The 21,616-nt window shown below is 38.8% G+C and overlaps 1 protein-coding gene and 1 non-coding gene across 3 annotated transcripts in view; both read left to right on the top strand.

Annotated features, from left to right (window-relative positions):
* LOC137040657 (NACHT, LRR and PYD domains-containing protein 12-like) overlaps nucleotides 1–21,616 on the top strand; it is a 48,748-nt gene that overhangs the window by 9,237 nt on the left and 17,895 nt on the right. Inside the window, exons 7-10 of one of the 2 annotated variants that reach the window (XM_067416445.1) lie at nucleotides 393–563; nucleotides 3,416–3,589; nucleotides 5,632–5,802; nucleotides 8,655–8,828. In XM_067416445.1, the coding sequence (XP_067272546.1) occupies nucleotides 393–563; nucleotides 3,416–3,589; nucleotides 5,632–5,802; nucleotides 8,655–8,828 (690 nt within the window). The remainder of the gene's footprint in view (nucleotides 1–392; nucleotides 564–3,415; nucleotides 3,590–5,631; nucleotides 5,803–8,654; nucleotides 8,829–21,616) is intronic. The other variant, XM_067416446.1, reaches the window with a different exon arrangement.
* On the top strand, nucleotides 11,793–11,867 carry trnaa-agc (transfer RNA alanine (anticodon AGC)). The gene has a single exon. It is a non-coding gene; the product is annotated as a tRNA-Ala (tRNA).

The raw sequence follows: 21,616 nt of genomic DNA, 5'->3' as shown, positions 1-21,616 counted from the left end.
ACGAGATCTCATCAGACCCCTAATTCCAGGCTTTCTGCAGTAAAAAACATGAACTAAGTCAATTTGATACACACTGATTGGTGGCTGCATTTAAATACATGTGTTCCCGTGTGTTTTTCTGTGGAAGCACTCCGTGGAAGCATCAAATATTTCTTTTTTACAGTGTGTTTTTAGAGCATTGAGCATTCCAGCCAGTGTTGAGCACTTGATAGGAATGGCAATGTTTTTAGTCAGATTTGGGATAACACCTTTTAAAAGACTATCAAGCTAGCACTTTTAAATGTATCATTTATCGTCATTAAAACCTATAGGTGATAAAAAGATTTGATATTTGTATCTTAGCAAATGTATTCAAACATATTATTCTGGAATTTTACTTATTTCCCTTGTAGGCTAAATGACTGTAACTTAACATACAAAGGCTGTTCAGCTCTAGCTCGAGTTCTTGGATCAGATACCAATCTGAAAGAGCTCAACATGAACCATAATAATCTCCAAGATTCAGGAGTGAAGCTGCTCTGCACTGGATTGGAGAGTATAAGTTGTAAATTGGAAAAACTGAGGTAAGTTCTGTGACAATAGACAGGTTTCATTTAGCTCAAAATAAGCAAAAACATAAGGTGAAATCAAGACTTAATGATAATGAACAGGGCTGTGTTACCCAATAGCATTATAAGTTTAAGTTGATCATAGAACAATAGCCACCAATGGTCTCTACGATCAACTTAGGCTTACAAAGCTTTTTCGAAAAGAACCCCTAGACAGTATGTTCTGCGGTTTTGAGATATTGAGCTACATAGTTCTTTGTAGATGGAACAGTTTTGTTCCCTTTCGAAAGGGAACTCGCACTGCATCCTAGAACGCTTCGGGGGAACGCCTCCAGCACGACAGGTGTCTGAAGCTACTATCGAATCACGTCAATCCTATTGACCGGCGACAGCCCATGACATCATCAATGTGTGACCAGGAATTATATAAGGGCGCCTACCAAACATGACACCATCTTTTTTCGTCTTCAGGGACTGTTCTGTCTGAATTGCTTAAACAAATTAAGGAAATACAAATTCAGTTATTTACTGCCTGGGATAAAGAGAATGCACAGTCTTGTGTTTTACACATTTACACTGCTGTTTGTGTAAATTGTGAGCTGTTTTCCGAGATCGCTCCGTTCTTGTCTGGCTCTCCTCTTGAGGGAGGGGAGTTCGCCATCCCAGATGGAGCTCGCCAATCGTCATGAGAGGGTTGTATTCCTCTCAGATTATCTGGTGGCTGACGAGACTTATCAAAGCAAGTGCTCTTAGGGATGGCTGGTGAGATTGTTACTCTCAGCCACCCTGACCGTGTAGGAGGGTCCGTCCAGGAGCCTCCCTGAAGTCCAGTTCCTATGCAGGGCAACTGGACAGATAGCCTGATTGGCTATCATGTATTGCTATCAGGCCGTAGGCCTCTCGTAGGCCTCCTTGAAAAACTTGCTATCAGGTCGTAGGCCTCTCTGGGCCTCCTTGAAGGTGAAGTATCCATAATGCCTCACCATAAGCCATTAGTTTGTAGGCCTCATCAGGCCTCCCTGAAGGCTTGCTTTGAGATGGCAGGCTTCTCTAGGCCTCCATAAATGTGAATCTGGATGCTGTGGCAGTCCGCATGAATTACTATCAAGTGGTAGGCCCCTCTTAGGCCTCCTTGAAAACTTGCTGTAGCTGACACTGGTAGGTCAGCTGTGTATGGTGTATACATGTATGTAATATTGGTAGGGTTTTAGGGGTTAAAGTTTATTTTTTCCTTTTGTATTTTTGATTTAAATGTGATTTATTTATGCACATGTATTAATTTAGTTAATTCTGGTGGTATTGGATTTAATTTAGTTGTACTGATTGGTCCTGTGACTCTTCCTGGGTTATTTAACCCGGAAGTATTAGTGTCAACAGAATGGCAAACATGAATTGAGATATGCATGGGCTCCTGATGATTCTACTGTTGGTTACAGGCAAACACGCTAAATGAGTTAATCTTATGTATTTCTTTATTTGATTTTGTGTCTTTATGGGTATATGTAAAACTTGTGTTTGTTGTTTTTGTTTACATTTTAGTTTTCACGGTGTCTCAAATGTACAAATAAAAGAGTGCTAAAGAACATCAGTATCTCAGAAGCGTGGACTGTTTAATGACCAACGAGTAGTTAAACTTGCTATCAGGTAGTAGGCCCCTCTGGGCCTCTCTGGGCCTACTTGAAGGCGAAGTTTCCAAGATTAGGCACTTCTCTTACCAGTTCTTTGTAGAATAGAACATTTGGTAGTTTGGCTTACAGCTGGGGGTTACCCACCAGGCAGGCTCTGGTGCTCCCCTCTCTGAGGGTCGTCAATGAGCACACAGCTCGGTAAATCCTAAGATCGAGCAGGTGAACTCCCCTCGCTAGCAAGGGTTAGGAAAGCGCTATGCTGAGTACTGCTCTCTAGGATACCCGTCTCTGGGATCCGGTCTGAGGAGAATACTGCCAGTTCGCAGTCCCTCAGTCTGGATGCCTCACCAGAAGGTGACTTTCCAGTGGCTCTGTTTCAAACAGACAGGGCTGGCCAGGCCAAGGTGTCCCGCAGAAGCGACACCAGGTCAGGCCTCCCTGGTGGCATGCGGGAAAGGTTTTTCCGAATAGTGACTGGCTGGGGTGCCCTCGGGCCCCTTGGCCACATTCCCTTAAAGGGCCCCCTTCTGTTTAAGAAGTTGGTCCCAGGCCTTTGAGCAGTCTGGGTAGGACCTCATGCTTATGCATTAAGGTTTCTGTTGAGGCTTATAGCTTGGGCTATGACCGTAGGGAGCGCTGTCACTGACAGCCCAGTGTGACCAGAGGGGGAGCTTTTCAAGTTTAATTTGCTTGTCCTGACAGTTATCACTGCCAGTGGGCATGCACTCCCCTCAGCATGGCGGCCTGCCAAACAGTCCCTTCAGACTAAAGATGGTGTCATGTTTGATAGGCGCCCTTATGTACTTCCTGGTCGCACATTGATGATGTCATGGGCGGTCGCTGGTCAATAGGATTGATGTGATTCGATAGTAGCTTCAGACACCTGTCACACTGGAAGCATTCCCCTGAAGCATTCTAGGACGCAGTGTCTCGTTCCCTGTTCTCAGGGAACATAGGTTACATAAGCAATCTGAGATATTTTCTGAGTAAATAGTCCTAGCATGTACACACTAAAACATTTGATTTTGAAAAAAATATTTTTAACATGCTGATTGATAGGCTTAATGATAAATATAGATAAATAAATAAATAATGATTGTCACAAACCTGGTATGAAGACTAGGGTTCATACAGTTTGTTGGACAGATAAAACTATTATATTTGCACATTAAACTGCTCTTGTAATTTCTAGAATAACTGTGTAATTAGCTGAATGTTACATTTGCATTTCTGTTCTAGACTCTCCGACTGCGGTATTAGAGAAGAAGGTTATAAAGCTCTGGTGTCAGCTCTGAGATCAAACCCTTCACACCTGATAGAGCTGGATCTTGCAGGAAATGATCCTGGAGAATCAGGAGTGAAGGAGCTCAGTGATTTACTAGAGGATCCACACTGTCAACTGAAGACACTGAGGTGAGATGTGATGAAATAATACACAATGTGCAGGTACATTATTTATATAAAAATATTTTTTTTCTAATACAGTAGACCCAACTTTTTAAAAATGGACCTTTTTTATTGACGCGACCCTTACAGTATATACAATATTATTAACCCTCTGGACCCTTGGGCTAATTAGTGGCCCTGAAAAGTTTGACATACTCAGACATTTGTGTTTTTTTCAGTTGCTTTAAAGCATATTAATGTGTATTCAGCACAAACAGGGCTATACTGATATGTTCGTAACATGGACATAAAAGTTTGTAGTTTTGAGAAAAATAGTTTATGCATAGTTTTTGGAAAAACTAAAATGTTAAATCCCTGAAATAAGGCCATTTTACTTTAAAGATTTGTTCACAAGGTTTTTCAGAACTGGATGTTGTTGCCTAGAGTTTTTTCTTCAAAACAGTGTGAACCCCATTCTGATCACTCATTCATACAATATAACATGAGGAGATTTAATGATTGAATGTATTGTTTGTAGCTTATTCACAAAATCACGTTTAATTTAAAAGTAGTAAATTACATAAAGACTTTAGACCTGCAGTACTGTTCAAACGTTTTAGAAGTTTTTTTTTACTTTATATATATATATATATATATATATATATATATATATAAATATATATATATATATATATATATATATATATAAATATATATATATATATATATATATATATATATATATATATATATATATATATATATAATAAAAACTTTGAAACCGTTTGAACAGTACTGCAGGTCTAAATATATATATATTCTGCTCATCAAGGCTGAATTTATTTGATCCAAAATAGTAAAAACAGTAATATTGTGAAATATTTTTACAATTTAAAATAAATGTTTTCTATGTGAATATGTAAAGTGTAATTAATTCCTTTGATCAAAGCTGAATTTATCATCATTACTCCAGTCTTCAGTGTCACATGATCCTTCACTAATCATTCTCATATGATGATTTGATCTATAAGCTCAACAAACATTTCTTATTATTATGAATGTTGTCATTTTTTCAGGATAATTTGATAAAGAGATTTAACCCAGAGGGATAAATCCCTTTGATTCCTTTGATTAACAGAAAGTTCAAAATAATAACATTTATCTGAAATAAAAAATATTTAGTAACTTTATAAATGTCTTTACTGTGTTTTTTGATGAATATAAGGCATCTTTGTGAATTTAATTTAATTTCAATAGATTTCTATTTCAGATAAATGCTGTTGTTTTGAACTTTCTATTTATCAAAGAATCCTGAATAAATACCGTAGCCTACAATAGAAGAATTGCAGAATTACAGTAGACCTACAGAATTATGCCAAACATCAAAAGCGCTTTATAGAAGGCAGAAAAAACGATTTAAAATTCCGTATTTTTATTTTAGGTCTATTTTTATACATTTCATTATTTGTTTTAAATAAATTTATAACACTTTGTTAAAACTGTAGTTTTAAATAATGTTCAACGCATTGTTACCCGCGATTTTAATTCCTGTGTAAATGCATTTATGCCGCTTCAGAGAAGGATTAAACGGTCTGTGTAAATGCACATTTTTGGGATTTTATGCCGCTTCAGAATCGGTTTCTGTGCCGCGTTTGCTGTGTAAAGATTGCTTGTGGCACGAGATCTCATCAGACCCCTAATTCCAGGCTTTCTGCAGTAAAAAACATGAACTAAGTCAATTTGATACCCACTGATTGGTGGCTGCATTTAAATACATGTGTTCCCGTGTGTTTTTCTGTGGAAGCACTCCGTGGAAGCATCAAATATTTCTTTTTTACAGTGTGTTTTTAGAGCATTGAGCATTCCAGCCAGTGTTGAGCACTTGATAGGAATGGCAATGTTTTTAGTCAGATTTGGGATAACACCTTTTAAAAGACTATCAAGCTAGCACTTTTAAATGTATCATTTATTGTCATTAAAACCTATAGGTGATAAAAAGATTTGATATTTGTATCTTAGCAAATGTATTCAAACATATTATTCTGGAATTTTACTTATTTCCCTTGTAGGCTAAATGACTGTAACTTAACATACAAAGGCTGTTCAGCTCTAGCTCGAGTTCTTGGATCAGATACCAATCTGAAAGAGCTCAACATGAACCATAATAATCTCCAAGATTCAGGAGTGAAGCTGCTCTGCACTGGATTGGAGAGTATAAGTTGTAAATTGGAAAAACTGAGGTAAGTTCTGTGACAATAGACAGGGTTCATTTAGCTCAAAATAAGCAAAAACATAAGGTGAAATCAAGACTTAATGATAATGAACAGGGCTGTGTTACCCAATAGCATTATAAGTTTAAGTTGATCATAGAACAATAGCCACCAATGGTCTCTACGATCAACTTAGGCTTACAAAGCTTTTTCGAAAAGAACCCCTAGACAGTATGTTCTGCAGTTTTGAGATATTGAGCTACATAGTTCTTTGTAGATGGAACAGTTTTGTTCCCTTTCGAAAGGGAACTCGCACTGCGTCCTAGAACGCTTCGGGGGAACGCCTCCAGCACGACAGGTGTCTGAAGCTACTATCGAATCACGTCAATCCTATTGACCGGCGACAGCCCATGACATCATCAATGTGTGACCAGGAATTATATAAGGGCGCCTACCAAACATGACACCATCTTTTTTCGTCTTCAGGGACTGTTCTGTCTGAATTGCTTAAACAAATTAAGGAAATACAAATTCAGTTATTTACTGCCTGGGATAAAGAGAATGCACAGTCTTGTGTTTTACACATTTACACTGCTGTTTGTGTAAATTGTGAGCTGTTTTCCGAGATCGCTCCGTTCTTGTCTGGCTCTCCTCTTGAGGGAGGGGAGTTCGCCATCCCAGATGGAGCTCGCCAATCGTCATGAGAGGGTTGTATTCCTCTCAGATTATCTGGCGGCTGACGAGACTTATCAAAGCAAGTGCTCTTAGGGATGGCTGGTGAGATTGTTACTCTCAGCCACCCTGACCGTGTAGGAGGGTCCGTCCAGGAGCCTCCCTTAAGTCCATTTCCTATGCAGGGCAACTGGACAGATAGCCTGATTGGCTATCATGTATTGCTATCAGGTCGTAGGCCTCTCGTAGGCCTCCTTGAAAAACTTGCTATCAGGTCGTAGGCCTCTCTGGGCCTCCTTGAAGGTGAAGTATCCATAATGCCTCACCACAAGCCATTAGTTTGTAGGCCTCATCAGGCCTCCCTGAAGGCTTGCTTTGAGATGACAGGCTTCTCTAGGCCTCCATAAATGTAAATCTGGATGCTGTGGCAGTCCGCATGAATTACTATCAAGTGGTAGGCCCCTCTTAGGCCTCCTTGAAAACTTGCTGTAGCTGACACTGGTAGGTCAGCTGTGTATGGTGTATACATGTATGTAATATTGGTAGGGTTTTAGGGGTTAAAGTTTATTTTTTCCTTTTGTATTTTTGATTTAAATGTGATTTATTTATGCACATGTATTAATTTAGTTAATTCTGGTGGTATTGGATTTAATTTAGTTGTACTGATTGGTCCTGTGACTCTTCCTTGGTTATTTAACCCGGAAGTATTAGTGTCAACAGAATGGCAAACATGAATTGAGATATGCATGGGCTCCTGATGATTCTACTGTTGGTTACAGGCAAACACGGTAAATGAGTTAATCTTATGTATTTCTTTATTTGATTTTGTGTCTTTATGGGTATATGTAAAACTTGTGTTTGTTGTTTTTGTTTACATTTTAGTTTTCACGGTGTCTCAAATGTACAAATAAAAGAGTGCTAAAGGACATCAGTATCTCAGAAGCGTGGACTGTTTAATGACCAACGAGTAGTTAAACTTGCTATCAGGTAGTAGGCCTCTCTGGGCCTCTCTGGGCCTACTTGAAGGCGAAGTTTCCAAGATTAGGCACTTCTCTTACCAGTTCTTTGTAGAATAGAACATTTGGTAGTTTGGCCTACAGCTGGGGGTTACCCACCAGGCAGGCTCTGGTGCTCCCCTCTCTGAGGGTCGTCAATGAGCACACAGCTCGGTAAATCCTAAGATCGAGCAGGTGAACTCCCCTCGCTAGCAAGTGTTAGGAAAGCGCTATGCTGAATACTGCTCTCTAGGATACCCGTCTCTGGGATCCGGTCTGAGGAGAATACTGCCAGTTCGCAGTCCCTCAGTCTGGATGCCTCACCAGAAGGTGACTTTCCAGTGGCTCTGTTTCAAACAGACAGGGCTGGCCAGGCCAAGGTGTCCCGCAGAAGCGACACCAGGTCAAGCCTCCCTGGTGGCATGCGGGAAAGGTTTTTCCGAATAGTGACTGGCTGGGGTGCCCTCGGGCCCCTTGGCCACATTCCCTTAAAGGGACCCCTTCTGTTTAAGAAGTTGGTCCCAGGCCTTTGAGCAGTCTGGGTAGGACCTCATGCTTATGCATTAAGGTTTCTGTTGAGGCTTATAGCTTGGGCTATGACCGTAGGGAGTGCTGTCACTGACAGCCCAGTGTGACCAGAGGGGGAGCTTTTCAAGTTTAATTTGCTTGTCCTGACAGTTATCACTGCCAGTGGGCATGCACTCCCCTCAGCATGGCGGCCTGCCAAACAGTCTCTTCAGACTAAAGATGGTGTCATGTTTGATAGGCGCCCTTATGTACTTCCTGGTCGCACATTGATGATGTCATGGGCGGTCGCTGGTCAATAGGATTGACGTGATTCGATAGTAGCTTCAGACACCTATCACACTGGAAGCATTCCCCTGAAGCATTCTAGGACGCAGTGTCTCGTTCCCTGTTCTCAGGGAACATAGGTTACATACGCAATCTGAGATATTTTCTGAATAAATAGTCCTAGCATGTACACACTAAAACATTTGATTTTGAAAAAAATATTTTTAACATGCTGATTGATAGGCTTAATGATAAATATAGATAAATAAATAAATAATGATTGTCACAAACCTGGTATGAAGACTAGGGTTCATACAGTTTGTTGGACAGATAAAACTATTATATTTGCACATTAAACTGCTCTGGTAATTTCTAGAATAACTGTGTAATTAGCTGAATGTTACATTTGCATTTCTGTTCTAGACTCTCCGACTGCGGTATCAGAGAAGAAGGTTATAAAGCTCTGGCGTCAGCTCTGAGATCAAACCCTTCACACCTGATAGAGCTGGATCTCACAGGAAATGATCCTGGAGAATCAGGAGTGAAGGAGCTCAGTGATTTACTAGAGGATCCACACTGTCAACTGAAGACACTGAGGTGAGATGTGATGAAATAATACACAATGTGCAGGTACATTATTTATAAAAAAATATTTTTTTTCTAATACAGTAGACCCAACTTTTTAAAAATGGACCTTTTTTATTGACGCAACCCATACAGTATATACAATATTATTAACCCTCTGGACCCTTAGGCTAATTAGTGGCCCTGAAAAGTTTGACATACTCAGACATTTGTGTTTTTTTCAGTTGCTTTAAAGCATATTAATGTGTATTCAGCACAAACAGGGCTATACTGATATGTGCGTAACATGGACATAAAAGTTTGTAGTTTTGAGAAAAAATAGTTTATGCATAGTTTTTGGAAAAACTAAAATGCTAAATCCCTGAAATAAGGCCATTTTACTTTAAAGATTTGTTCACAAGGTTTTTCAGAACTGGATGTTGTTGCCTAGAGTTTTTTCTTCAAAACAGTGTGAACCCCATTCTGAGCACTCATTCATACAATATAACATGAGGAGATTTAATGATTGAATGTATTGTTTGTAGCTTATTCACAAAATCACGTTTAATTTAAAAGTAGTAAATTACATAAAGACTTTAGACCTGCAGTACTGTTCAAACGTTTTAGAAGTTTTTTTTTTACTTTATATATATATATTTATATATATATATATATATATATATAATAATAAAAACTTTGAAACCGTTTGAACAGTACTGCAGGTCTAAATATATATATTCTGCTCATCAAGGCTGAATTTATTTGATCCAAAATAGTAAAAACAGTAATATTGTGAAATATTTTTACAATTTAAAATAAATGTTTTCTATGTGAATATGTAAAGTGTAATTAATTCCTTTGATCAAAGCTGAATTTATCATCATTACTCCAGTCTTCAGTGTCACATGATCCTTCACTAATCATTCTCATATGAGGATTTGATCTATAAGCTCAACAAACATTTCTTATTATTATGAATGTTGTCATTTTTTCAGGATAATTTGATAAAGAGATTTAACCCAGAGGGATAAATCCCTTTGATTCCTTTGATTAACAGAAAGTTCAAAATAATAACATTTATCTGAAATAAAAAATATTTAGTAACTTTATAAATGTCTTTACTGTGTTTTTTGATGAATATAAGGCATCTTTGTGAATTTAATTTAATTTCAATAGATTTCTATTTCAGATAAATGCTGTTGTTTTGAACTTTCTATTTATCAAAGAATCCTGAAATAAATTGTAAAAAAAAAAATTCAACATTCATAATAATATAAGAAATGTTTCTTGAGCAGCAAATCAGCAAATTACAATGATTTTTGAAGGATCAAGTGAAACTGAAAACCGGAATAAATTGCATTTAAAAAATCAATAAATGCAGTCTTGTTAAGCAGAAGAACTTTTTTTGAAAACAGACAGATCTAAAACGTTTGAACATTATTGTATACTTGGGTTTAGACATGAAAACAACAGAGCAGTGCTGTAAAAATAAATAAAAAAATAAATAATAATAATACATAAAGTGCAAAAGACACATTGAGGGCAAACAAGGACAGTGCAAGATGAACGAACCCTATTTCGTATCTCTATTTGAGCGCATCTGCATTTAAAATAACGAACATGAGTGCGCAAAAACGCAACATGAGCGGTGCATCAGCATATAGCAGTCAATAAACAGGTCAGTAATGTACGGGACATTTAGGCCCAATAAACGGGACAGTTAGCAAACCTACTTTTATATCATGCTGCGTTTAATATTATAGAGCATAATATCCTCATTTCGTATCTTTATTTAGCATCGAGGTTGCCTACCTATTTCATGTTTCAACATGTTTCCGTTGATTTCACACATTTTAGTTTGGCAATACTTCAACTAGTAGGCTAGCCTATAATGTGAAGTTTATGCATCAGTAAAGCTACTATAAGTGAGATTAAATGCTTTACCTTAAAAATTCTCATTTTAAAATCGCTTTCGTCTTATTCTAAAGGTAAATCCAAGGTAAACTTGCAGCGTGTCTTCTGAGCTGAAATCAGAAGAAAGATGATGATTCTTTGTTTTGAGATGATGGGGGCGTTTACAGGTTCTCGTTCCTTCCTCGTGGACGATTTGCATGTAAATCGCTTGCGTGCGTGTGGGTTTGGTCTCATTAAAGTTAATGAGTAGCGCTGGAGAAACTGGACCGCTCACTGTTTTCATACAGATTACATAAACAGAGAATATTTGTTTTTTATATATAATATATTTTTAAATGTATAAAAACATTATGTGAGTATAACAACTTATAACCACAACTAATGTGAAGCCACAAGTGTGGCCACACTTCATTTCAAATCTGAGGATGAAATCTCTAAAATCATGCATTTTATGAAGCATAATGTAAGACTGTCATGAGTTTTTAGCAAAGGCTAAGAAAAGATGCTAATAATCATTGTTATTGGCCTGTAAAACACATACTTGCAGTCTACTAACTAGTCCTTCAACGGCTCAATTCACAGTCTATTGTTTTCACTCAATGAACGTTTCACCGGTCTGTCATGAATAGCCCCGTTTCCACCACAGGAACTTTACCCAGGAACCAGGGCCCTCATTTATCAAGGGTGCGTACGCACAGTTCTGTGCGTAGTGAGTGCGTAAGAACAGTTTCACGCAAAGTGTGGGATTTACCAACTTGTACTTATACGTAGAAATGTGTGTGCATTGAGAGGAGACAGACCGTATCCCAGAATGCATCTCACACCGAACAGCAAGCGTCAATAGCGGACGAGAAACCCTGCGTAATTTAACAATACTACTGTTAATGTGTCAAAAATGTAGTTTTAAGACTTTTTCAGGCAAGAATGTACTTGTTTAATGATTAAATCTGTGGTTTTATTTTAGGGCCGGGACTAAAAAAAAATCTAATTAATTAGAGGCTTTGTAATTAATTAATCGAAATTAATCGCATTTTAATTTGCTTATAAATATTTGACCTGAGAACAATGAGAAGTATTGGTTGAGCTTTCCTGTAGCTCAACCAGTAGAGCGTGGCACTAGCAATGCCAAGGTCATGGGTTCGATTCCCAGGGAAAGCAAGAATTGATAAAAAATGTAAAGTGTTCCTTAAAAAAATGCAATGTAAGTCGCTTTGGATAAAAGCATCTGCCAAATGCATAAATGTAAATGTAAGTAATTTTTCACATGTATTTTTAGTATACCATTGAATAATGACTGAATACATAAGCTTAACCAACAAAATATAGTTTATTTATTTCAGTCCAGCAGACCAGTGCGATGTTTGCCATTAAGTTTAGCAAAAGCATATTTGTGATATTTGAGGCTCGATGTGCTACGGTGATACGCTAACTCCTTGTTGTATCGCTTGCACACAACCATGCTCTTGTCGACGCTTCCATCCTTTCGTTTTTTAAAACAAAATTTCCCATCCACGAGGCCAAGCAAAGCAGTCTCATCAGCTTCTTCACTCATGTTCACTGTGGTTTGTTGTTGTCGTGACTCGTGAACACTAGTTGCTGTTCCAGTATAATCGGTCCGTCGAAACTCATTCATTGAAAAACGTTCCGCGGTGCAAAAATAAGTGTGGTTAAAATATATATTTTTTCCCGTAATTAATCTTAATTAGCGTGTTAAAGTCACGTAATTAATTATTCTTAATTAACGTGTTACAGTCCCGTAATTAATTAATCTTAATTAAGGCGTTAAAGTCCTGTAATTAATTAATCTTAATTAGCGTGTTAAAGTCCTGTAATTAATTCATCTTAATTAAGGCGTTAAAGTCCTGTAATTAATTAATCTTAATTAGCGTGTTAAAGTCCTGTAATTAATTCATCTTAATTAAGGCGTTAAAGTCCTGTAATTAATTAATCTTAATTAAGGCGTTAAAGTCCTGTAATTAATTAATCTTAATTAAGGCGTTAAAGTCCTGTAATTAATTAATCTTAATTAGCGTGTTAAAGTCCTGTAATTAATTCATCTTAATTAAGGCGTTAAAGTCCTGTAATTAATTAATCTTAATTAGCGTGTTAAAGTCCTGTAATTAATTCATCTTAATTAAGGCGTTAAAGTCCTGTAATTAATTAATCTTAATTAGCGTGTTAAAGTCCCATAATTAATTAATCTTAATTAGCGCGTTACAGTCCCGGCCCTAGTTTATTTATAAAGAGAGCGCCTATGCGGAGTTGTGAGATCCAGTCGATCAGCGGGTGCCCAGTAGAGGGCGACACTGGAGTGGATTTTCAAACCTCTCCCGTCCCACAAAAAAATCCTGACCCATCCCAATCCCACGAAAAAACGGGGGGAAGTTCCTGTCCCGTCCCAATCCCAGAAGAATGACTCCCGTTCCCGTGTTGTGTTTATTTGGCCAGAATCTGTCAGTTACAGTAAAAAATTCAGTTCTGATCACAGCATACCCATGCCCAGATGAATAAAAACCCAAATCGTCATTTTTGTTTAAGATGGGTTTCAGTTCAATATAATAACGATGCACACACATTAAATTCCACATAAGTCATCAAAGCAAAAACAGACACACACACACACACACACACACACACACACACACACACACACACACACACACACACACACACACACACACAGTAAATGTCTTGCAGCTGGCTTATGCGTTGTCACTCCTTCTTTTTGGTTACTTCAGACTAGGGATGCACCGAAATCAACATTCTTGGCCTAAACTGAAAGCTGAAAAAGAGGAAACCAAGGCCGAAAACCGAAACACCGAAATAAATTATGCCAATTATTAGTACCATTGCATTTATGGCTGTGACAGATTTTATACACTAAAACCAAGGCATTGCAATTGCACAAATTAATATTAAAGTTTCAAATAATAAATCATTATAAATTATGCAAATATTTATTTAGCACATTGCAACAATGCACAGTATACAATAAAATCCAAACTAAAATGTTTAACTTGACCTCACTCATGTTCATTAAATAATAATGCACAGGCCTACTGGCCTGAAGAAAGATACATAAATTGGCCTGAAGAAAGGTAGAGAAATTGAATAAAGTAATCAAATGTAAAATAAGTGCATATTTAACTGTAATTAAAGTTAATCCTTATTAAACTTACTAAAGCTATTCTATCAAGAGCAGTGAGTGATGTCTTTATCTTTTGTTTGACATTAAACCGTCAGCAGTAAAGGCTACTGCCCCTTTAAGACCTGATGCAGGGATATGCTCGTCTTTCTCGACTGTATACAGTAAAAGTTCACTTAAGGCATATCCAAAATATGTCTCCTATTAGGATACTCCTCAAGATGAACATGTTGTTATACTATTTGAGTGAGTTTGTCTGTTCAAGACTTGAAAGAGAACTCAATATTTGTGCGCTGTGAGACGTGTGCGCTTCTCACAACGCACGCGACTTCTCATTCACGTCTTCTGGCTCTTCACGCGGAGTGATGGCGAAAACGACTGGTCATATTCGAACATACGGAAGCACTAGCATGCACTGAACAAAGTTTACCATAGATGTGTGATCAGATGTGAGATGAACCACATACGTCCACGCCGCAGACATGTTGCATTAGACAAGCACCTGCAGGTTGCGGTTTCTCTTTGTGTCACCACAACATTTCGGCCGTATATTTCGGTGATTAAAGTCTTTCGGTGGCCAAATTAAGTTCAAAATTAATAATATTACAATTCCCGGTCCCGCCCACTCCCGGAAAAAAGCTAGAAGTGAACTTTGAATTGGAACAGTACTTGACCAGGGACTGATGACGATTCCTCTCGTCCTCTGGAGTTCGTTCTCCCGAGTCCAACTCGACAAGTCTGAACTACCAAGGACACAAGTCAGAAGTTTGCCTACTTGGTATTGAGAAATGGCCAGAGATCGCTCTGAATGTCATTCAGCTCTTCAGATCAGCATAATTCAGTGAGAAATTAATAGAAATTTTATTTTGTATGACAGAATATTTTGCAAACGTGTTGATAAATCTATATTTGTCCAAATAGGCGCACGTGTTGACTTAGAGCCCGAATGGATGCTGTTTAGTGCATGTATGTGTCCACAAATAAAACCAGATGATGTGACTGGCTTTTGATTCTTGTTGATATTCTTTTCAAAATATCGTTCATAACGGATTCATTATTTTGCACTCCTGACATAAATTAAGAAATAATGTCACTGCAACCTCATTTTATCATAAACATTGGTCAGATAACGAAGCTGGAGGCTTTAATCTTTATAATTATACCAAGTTTTTCAGTAATCAGTAATCTGGGGCTGTCGGCGAGACCTTACTGCAAAGGGGTTAATGAGAAGGGTGGGCCTGCTTATTCTGCACAACCTGGTCCAAGGCCGGTTCGCAGGACGAGAGGGCAACACGCGTGTCCAGAAGCATCCAGCTGGTTTGGTTGTTTCGTCTTTGTAGTTGTAAAGGCTAGTAGCAATGAAATGCTTGCTTCCCTTAGCATGGGATACTCATTACAATTTTTCATTACAGTTTTATGATGCATTTTCAAAGTTGTCACAGGTCACTTGCAGCATTTCTGATTCTTCAGGAGGAGTTAAATTCAGTTCAGCAATTGAATCTGGAGTATCAAAGTCAAAGGGATTTTTCACCCACTGCTTGTCTTTTAATTCATTGTATTTCTCTTGGGGAATATAGTCAGAGAAATTTCCCATCAGTGCATCCAGATGTGACTGAATGAGACGCGTCGGGCCAGCGACTGATTTCTTGGACACATTTGCTTCAATGTGTTTCATCATTGTTGGGAACATATAGCAGCTTGAGGTTTTGAGACGCAGCTGCCTGAGTTTGAGTGATCTGTGGAAAGCTTGAATTAGTTTGCAATGTCTAAAAAAGTTGTCCTCCCGTTCTTGTAGTTCTAGATTCAGTTATTTTAGAACAGAAAATATGTCAGCAAGATAAGATGGGGTTGATTAACATTTCTCATCACTGAACGAGCTTATGAGAGGTGACAGTTTCTCAGTCAGAAAAGCATGTATTTCATCTTTCAATTCGTTCACTGGGCTGACCACCCTGCCCTTCGACAGCCTTCTCACGTCTGTATGATAGAGTAAATGTTTGTACTCGCAGGGCTCAATATTAAGGATTTTTTTCTGGCCCGGTTGGGCCAGTGGTTAAAATTTTTACTAGTTCCACCACCAAAAAGTAATAAATAAAATAAAATAGGCCTAGTGTTTGTTTTTTGATCCATGTAACCTAAATAAATAAGGTTGACTCCAAAAAGCCTAATATTTAATACTTTTTATTTTTAAATATTGTATATACAGTCTATAATAAAATGAACAAATAATGCAATTATGAGCAGCAGCACAAATAAATACAAAACATACAAATGAAAAACAGTTCTTTTCAGGTTTTTCATGGGTCTAAACTAGATTTTCAGTAAGGCTACATCAACAGTAATCAAATATAAAATATCACTGCATAGTCTTCACTGTATAAATATAGATTAACAATTATTAAAGTTTTTCAGTCAAGAGGACTGAGTGATTTTTTTTCTATCTTTTGTTATCTCGTCTTTTATGAGAGAACCATAGACTAAAGGAGAAAATATTTCCCTGCCATTGATAATATTTTCCGGCTTTCCATGTTTTCACTGTTACACGGCAGGAGGCGCTATTACCTATCTCCTGAATGAATACACAATCTCCTGATCAAAACACAAGAAAAGAAGAAGCAGAAACGAGTGATCTTATATAGGCAGATGCATATGAAAATTAACGCGATCATCAGCAATAAACAGCATCTAAATCAAAATGGCTGTTATTGAAGGAAATTTCGACCCAAGACGAGATCTAGGACTGTGAAGCTTTGAGGGTGTTGATGGACTCCATCTGTGTTTGATCATTGCTCTGAATCTGATGTGGATGTTACGTTAGTCTTTGAAAAAAACACAATTTAATCATTACAAACTCCATGATACACATAAAGGGGTATAGTCTCTTTAGATCAGATTGCCCAATAAAAGGTGGTGGAGTTGCAGTTTATTTTAAGTCAAATTCAAACTGCACCTGTATGTATTATATTAGCTTTCTTTCTTTCTTTGAATTGAATTCAATTAAACTAATTTTTCAAATGGCCCTGACATCATCATTGGATGTTATCGTCCATCGTCTGCATGAAGTGAAGCTAACACTTCACTTACTGATCTTCTTCATAACTGGACTAAATCAGAGCTGATCTTATGTGGGGGGGGGGGGGGGGATCTTATATCTGTGATTCTTTGTTTGGAGAAACTGATAAATTCTCCAACACGGTTAAATCAAAAAGATCCAAACAAATCCTCATTAATTGATGTCACTAACCAATGGCTGTCATAGATTATCTATCTGGAGTTTTCTGTAATGGTGTAAGTGACCATTGTGCTATATTATGTGTAAGAAATAGTAAAGTAAACCACATTATTTTGAGACATTAGTTTAAATATTTAAATTTACATTTTAATCATTTAGCAGAGGCTTTTATCCAAAGCGACTTAAAAAAAGGAGAGAGCAATAGAAGCAACGAAACAAACGAGGGCAACAACCTGCAAGAGCTGTAAGAGTTCTTAGTTAATCGAGCACAGTACACAAACTTTTATTTTTATTTTAGACAAACAAACAGAAAACCAAAAGAAGTGCTATTCTTAATTGGTCAGGTGCAATTGGAAAAGATGTGTCTAAAAATGTTTTTTAAAAATGGCTACAGACTCAGCTGCACAAATTGAGATCGGCAGGTCATTCCACCAGGTGGGAACGGTCCAGGAAAAGATCTGTGAGAGAGATTTCATGCCCCTTTGGGATGGAACCACGAGGCGCCGCTCACTCACAGAACGCAAGCTTCTGGAGGGTGTGTAATTCTGAACAAGCGAGTCTAGGTACATTGGTGCAGAGCCAGTGGTTCCTTTGTAGGCGAGAACCAGTGCCTTGAATTTGATGCGAGCAGCCATTGCAGTCTGATGAAGAGAGGCGTAACATGCGCTCTCTTCGGCTCGTTAAAGACCACTCTCGCCGCTGCATTCTGGATTAATTGCAAGGGTTTGAGAGTGCATGCTGGAAGCCCAGCCAGAAGAGCATTACAATAGTCCAGTCTGGAGAGAACAAGAGCTTGAACATCCTGTTCTGATAGGAAGGGTCTAATCTTTCTAATGTTGTATAAGGCAAATCTGCAGGACCGGGCTGTTGCAGTAATGTGGTCAGTGAAGTTTAACTGGTCATCAATCACAACTCCTACAACAAGGTTCCTGGCTGTCCTGGATGGAGTTATGGTTGATGAACCGAGCTGAATGGAGAAATTTGGATGAAGTGCTGGGTTGGTTGAGACAACAAGTAATTCTGTCTTTGCAAGATTGAGTTGAAGGTGATGCAGAAATGTCTGTCAGACAGGCAGCGATACGAACACTGACTGTAGGATCATCTGGTTGAAATGAGAGGTAGAGTTGAGTGTCATCAGCATAGCAGTGATAGGAGAAGCCGTGTTTCTGAATGACAGAACCTAATGATGACATGTAGATGGAGAAGAGAAGTGGTCCAAGCACTGAGCCCTGGGGAACCCCAGTATCTAGATGATGTGACTTAGACACTTCACCTCTCGATGACACCCTGTAGGACCTACCAGAGAGGTAAGACCTGAACCACTGGAGAGCAGTTCCTGAGATACCCATCTTCTTAAGTGTTGACAGGAGGATCTGGTGGTTAACTGTGTCAAAAGCAGCAGACAGATCCAGCAGGATGAGCAGTGAGGATTTGGAAGCTGCTTTTGCCAGTCTCAGTGCCTCAGTTACCGAGAGTAAGGTCTAGAGTAAAGTCTCAGTCGAGTGGCCGCTTTTAAAGACGGATTGGTTGTTGTCCAGGAGGTTGTTCTGTTCAAGAAACATAGAGAGTTGATTGAACAACTCGCTCAAGTGTCTTTGCAATGAAAGGCAGAAAGGATGTAGTTTTCTAAAAGTGCTGGATTCAGAGAGGGTTTCTTAAGCAGTGGGGTTACCCGAGCCTGCTTAAATGCTGTGGGAAAGGTTCCCGTGTGAAGATAAGTGTTGACAATGTGAGTGAGTGCAGGAGTTATTGAAGAAGAAATGGCCTGAAGGAGGTGAGTGGGTATAGGATCAAGTGGACAGGTAGTAGAGTGAATGGAAAGGATGAGTTTAGAAATATCTGCCTCGGAGAGCGGAGAGAAGGATGGAAGCGTGTTCATGTTAGTTGTTGAGATGTGTGTGTGTGTGTGTGTGTCAGTTTGTGGTGAGGAGAACTGGTTGCTGATGAGAGAGCTTTTAATTGTGAAAAATGATGCAAAGTCATCAGCTGTAAGAGTTGATGAAGGAGGTGGAGGAGGAGGACAAATAAAAGAGGAGAATGTTTTGAAGAGTGTGCGAGAGTCAAAGCAATTGTTGATTTTGTTGTGGTAGTATGTTGTTTTAGCAGTGGAGACATTTGTAGAGAAAGAAGAGAGAATAGACTGATACAAGGTAAGGTCAGTATAGTTTTTAGATTTCCGCCTGAGTCCAGAGCGATGTTCACGGAGAACATCAGACAGCCGGGGGGCAGATGGGGTGGGGCGGGCTGGTCTGGATGAAAGGGGGCAAAAACTGTCTAAGGAGGATGTTAGAGTTGAGCAAAGAGTGTCAGTAGCACTGTTAGTGTCCAGTGCTGAGAACTGAGCAGGTGGAGGGAGTGAAGATGAAACCATAGTGGATAGGCGAGAGGGAGAGAGGGAGCGTAGATTACGCCGAAAGGTAATCTGTGTAGGAGTACGTGTTGTATCAGGAGTCAGTATGAGGTTAAAAGTGATGAGAAAGTGGTCTGAGGTGTGCAATGGAGTAAGTAAAGTGTTGTCCGTGGAGCAGTTGCGTGTGTAGACGAGTTCTAATTGGTTACCTGATTTGTGAGTAGCCGTAGTAGATACTAACTTAAGGTCAAATGAAGTCAGTAGAGTGCTGAAGTCTGCGGCTAGGTGTTTATCAAGATGGATGTTGAAGTCACCAAGCAGAATCAGTGGAGTGCCATCCTCAGGGAAGCTAGAAAGTAACACATCCAACTCCTCCACAAAGTTACCGAGGTGACCTGGAGGACGATAGACCACTACCACATGGATTTTAACAGGGTGAGTAATAGTGATTGAGTGTGATTCAAATGAACTGGCCGATAGAGATGGTAAGGGATCAAATTTCCAATCATTTGAGATAAGCAAACCAGTACCCCCACCCCTCCCAATAGGCCGAGGAGTGTGTGAAAAAGTAAAATTGGTTGAGAGGGCTGCAGGAGTGGCAGTGTCTTCTGGTTTGATCCAGGTCTCAGTTAGGGCCATGAGGCTGAGCTGAGAATGAGTCCCAATAGATGAAATAAAGTCTGCTTTGTTTACATCCGACTGGCAATTCCAGAGACCAATTGGAATAGAGAGTAAAGTAGCAGAGGATGTTAGGATATAGCGCAAATTAGTAGGATTACGGCGTCTCGTGCGTACAGAGCGTGATTTACGAGTGCTACTAGTAATAGTAGAGATTTGAAAGCACATGGTGAATACAGATCAGAGAAAAGGCCAGACAGAAATAAAAAAACTGAACACAAATAATGAAAAGGAAAATGATACTCAAGTGCCTTGTCGGGGTCCTTGCTCGGGCGGAGTTGCACAGGGAAGAGTTGAATGTCTTTACACTCGTCAGGCTTCACACTCGTCAGGATTCACACTCGTCAGGCTTCACACTCGTCGGGCTTCACACTCGTCAGGCTTCACATTCGTCGGGCTTCACATTCGTCAGGCTTCACACGAGGGCTGCCGCGGACTATCACTCTATTTATACCCACCTGAGTCATTGAAAGCAGCTGGGAATGCCCCCAACAAACGTGTTCACACACGTGGCAATGACCAAACAAAGGCTAACTCCTCCACACACACCGCGAGAATACACCAGAAACTACTAATACACACCAATGCACTACACAGACACACTTATCTAACAACAAATGAACAAACAATCAAATGAGAAGTTACAAACACTTACAAAGTAGTTGTCGACCAGTCAATCGATGCTTCACCTCAAATGAACAGGCCTTTTTACAAGATATTCATGATAGTGATTTATATGTGGTTTCTACTTCTGGTTTACCTGACTATTCAAAAGTTAAGGTTATCATTATAAAGGGAAAGAAAATATTGTCAATGTTTTTAATAACCATTTTATTGTTGCTGATTCAGCCTATGGTCCTATTCATTCAAAGGAATATAAGATAAAAGTGAGTGTTGATGCATGTACACCTGAGGTGATACATGTCGCTCTACCCAGATTTTTACTTTTACTCCTATTTTAGTCAAGTCAATTTTATTTATATAGCGCTTTTACAATGACGATTGTTTTAACCTGATAACCGTCACGAGGACGAGGACGTGCTGAAACTCTCTTTGCTTAAATTAGCTCAAAATTACTATCAGATGTAAGTAATTACCTTGACAAACTATACATCATTAAAAAGATCTAAGACTAAAGTTTAATTTTGTTACCTCTGTTTTATTCTCAAAGTCTTATAATGACCGTAATGTGTTAATATGTGCCAGGAGTTATGAATATGATCTTGGGCGTCGCTACCTTTTGATTGTAATATGCGCGTCATTTGCTCCCATTCATAAAATACTCCTCTGTGGTCGTCATGAAGACACTCGACAAAACCACTTCCCTCAGGGCTTTTACTTCAAATGTGTGCAGATGTGGAGAAATATTGATAGATTCTCACATGTTTGAGTCAAATTTCTATACAGAGAAGTATTATTTATTCAATCTTTATCCAAAATCTGCGGATGTGTGATTATGAGCGCAGTATACTGTGATATGCTGTGTTTTCAATTCATTCTGG

Source organism: Pseudorasbora parva, chromosome 14 (assembly GCF_024679245.1).
Source record: "Pseudorasbora parva isolate DD20220531a chromosome 14, ASM2467924v1, whole genome shotgun sequence".
In the NCBI taxonomy this organism is placed as follows: domain Eukaryota; kingdom Metazoa; phylum Chordata; class Actinopteri; order Cypriniformes; family Gobionidae; genus Pseudorasbora; species Pseudorasbora parva.
This window is presented reverse-complemented; position numbering and strand designations above follow the sequence as displayed.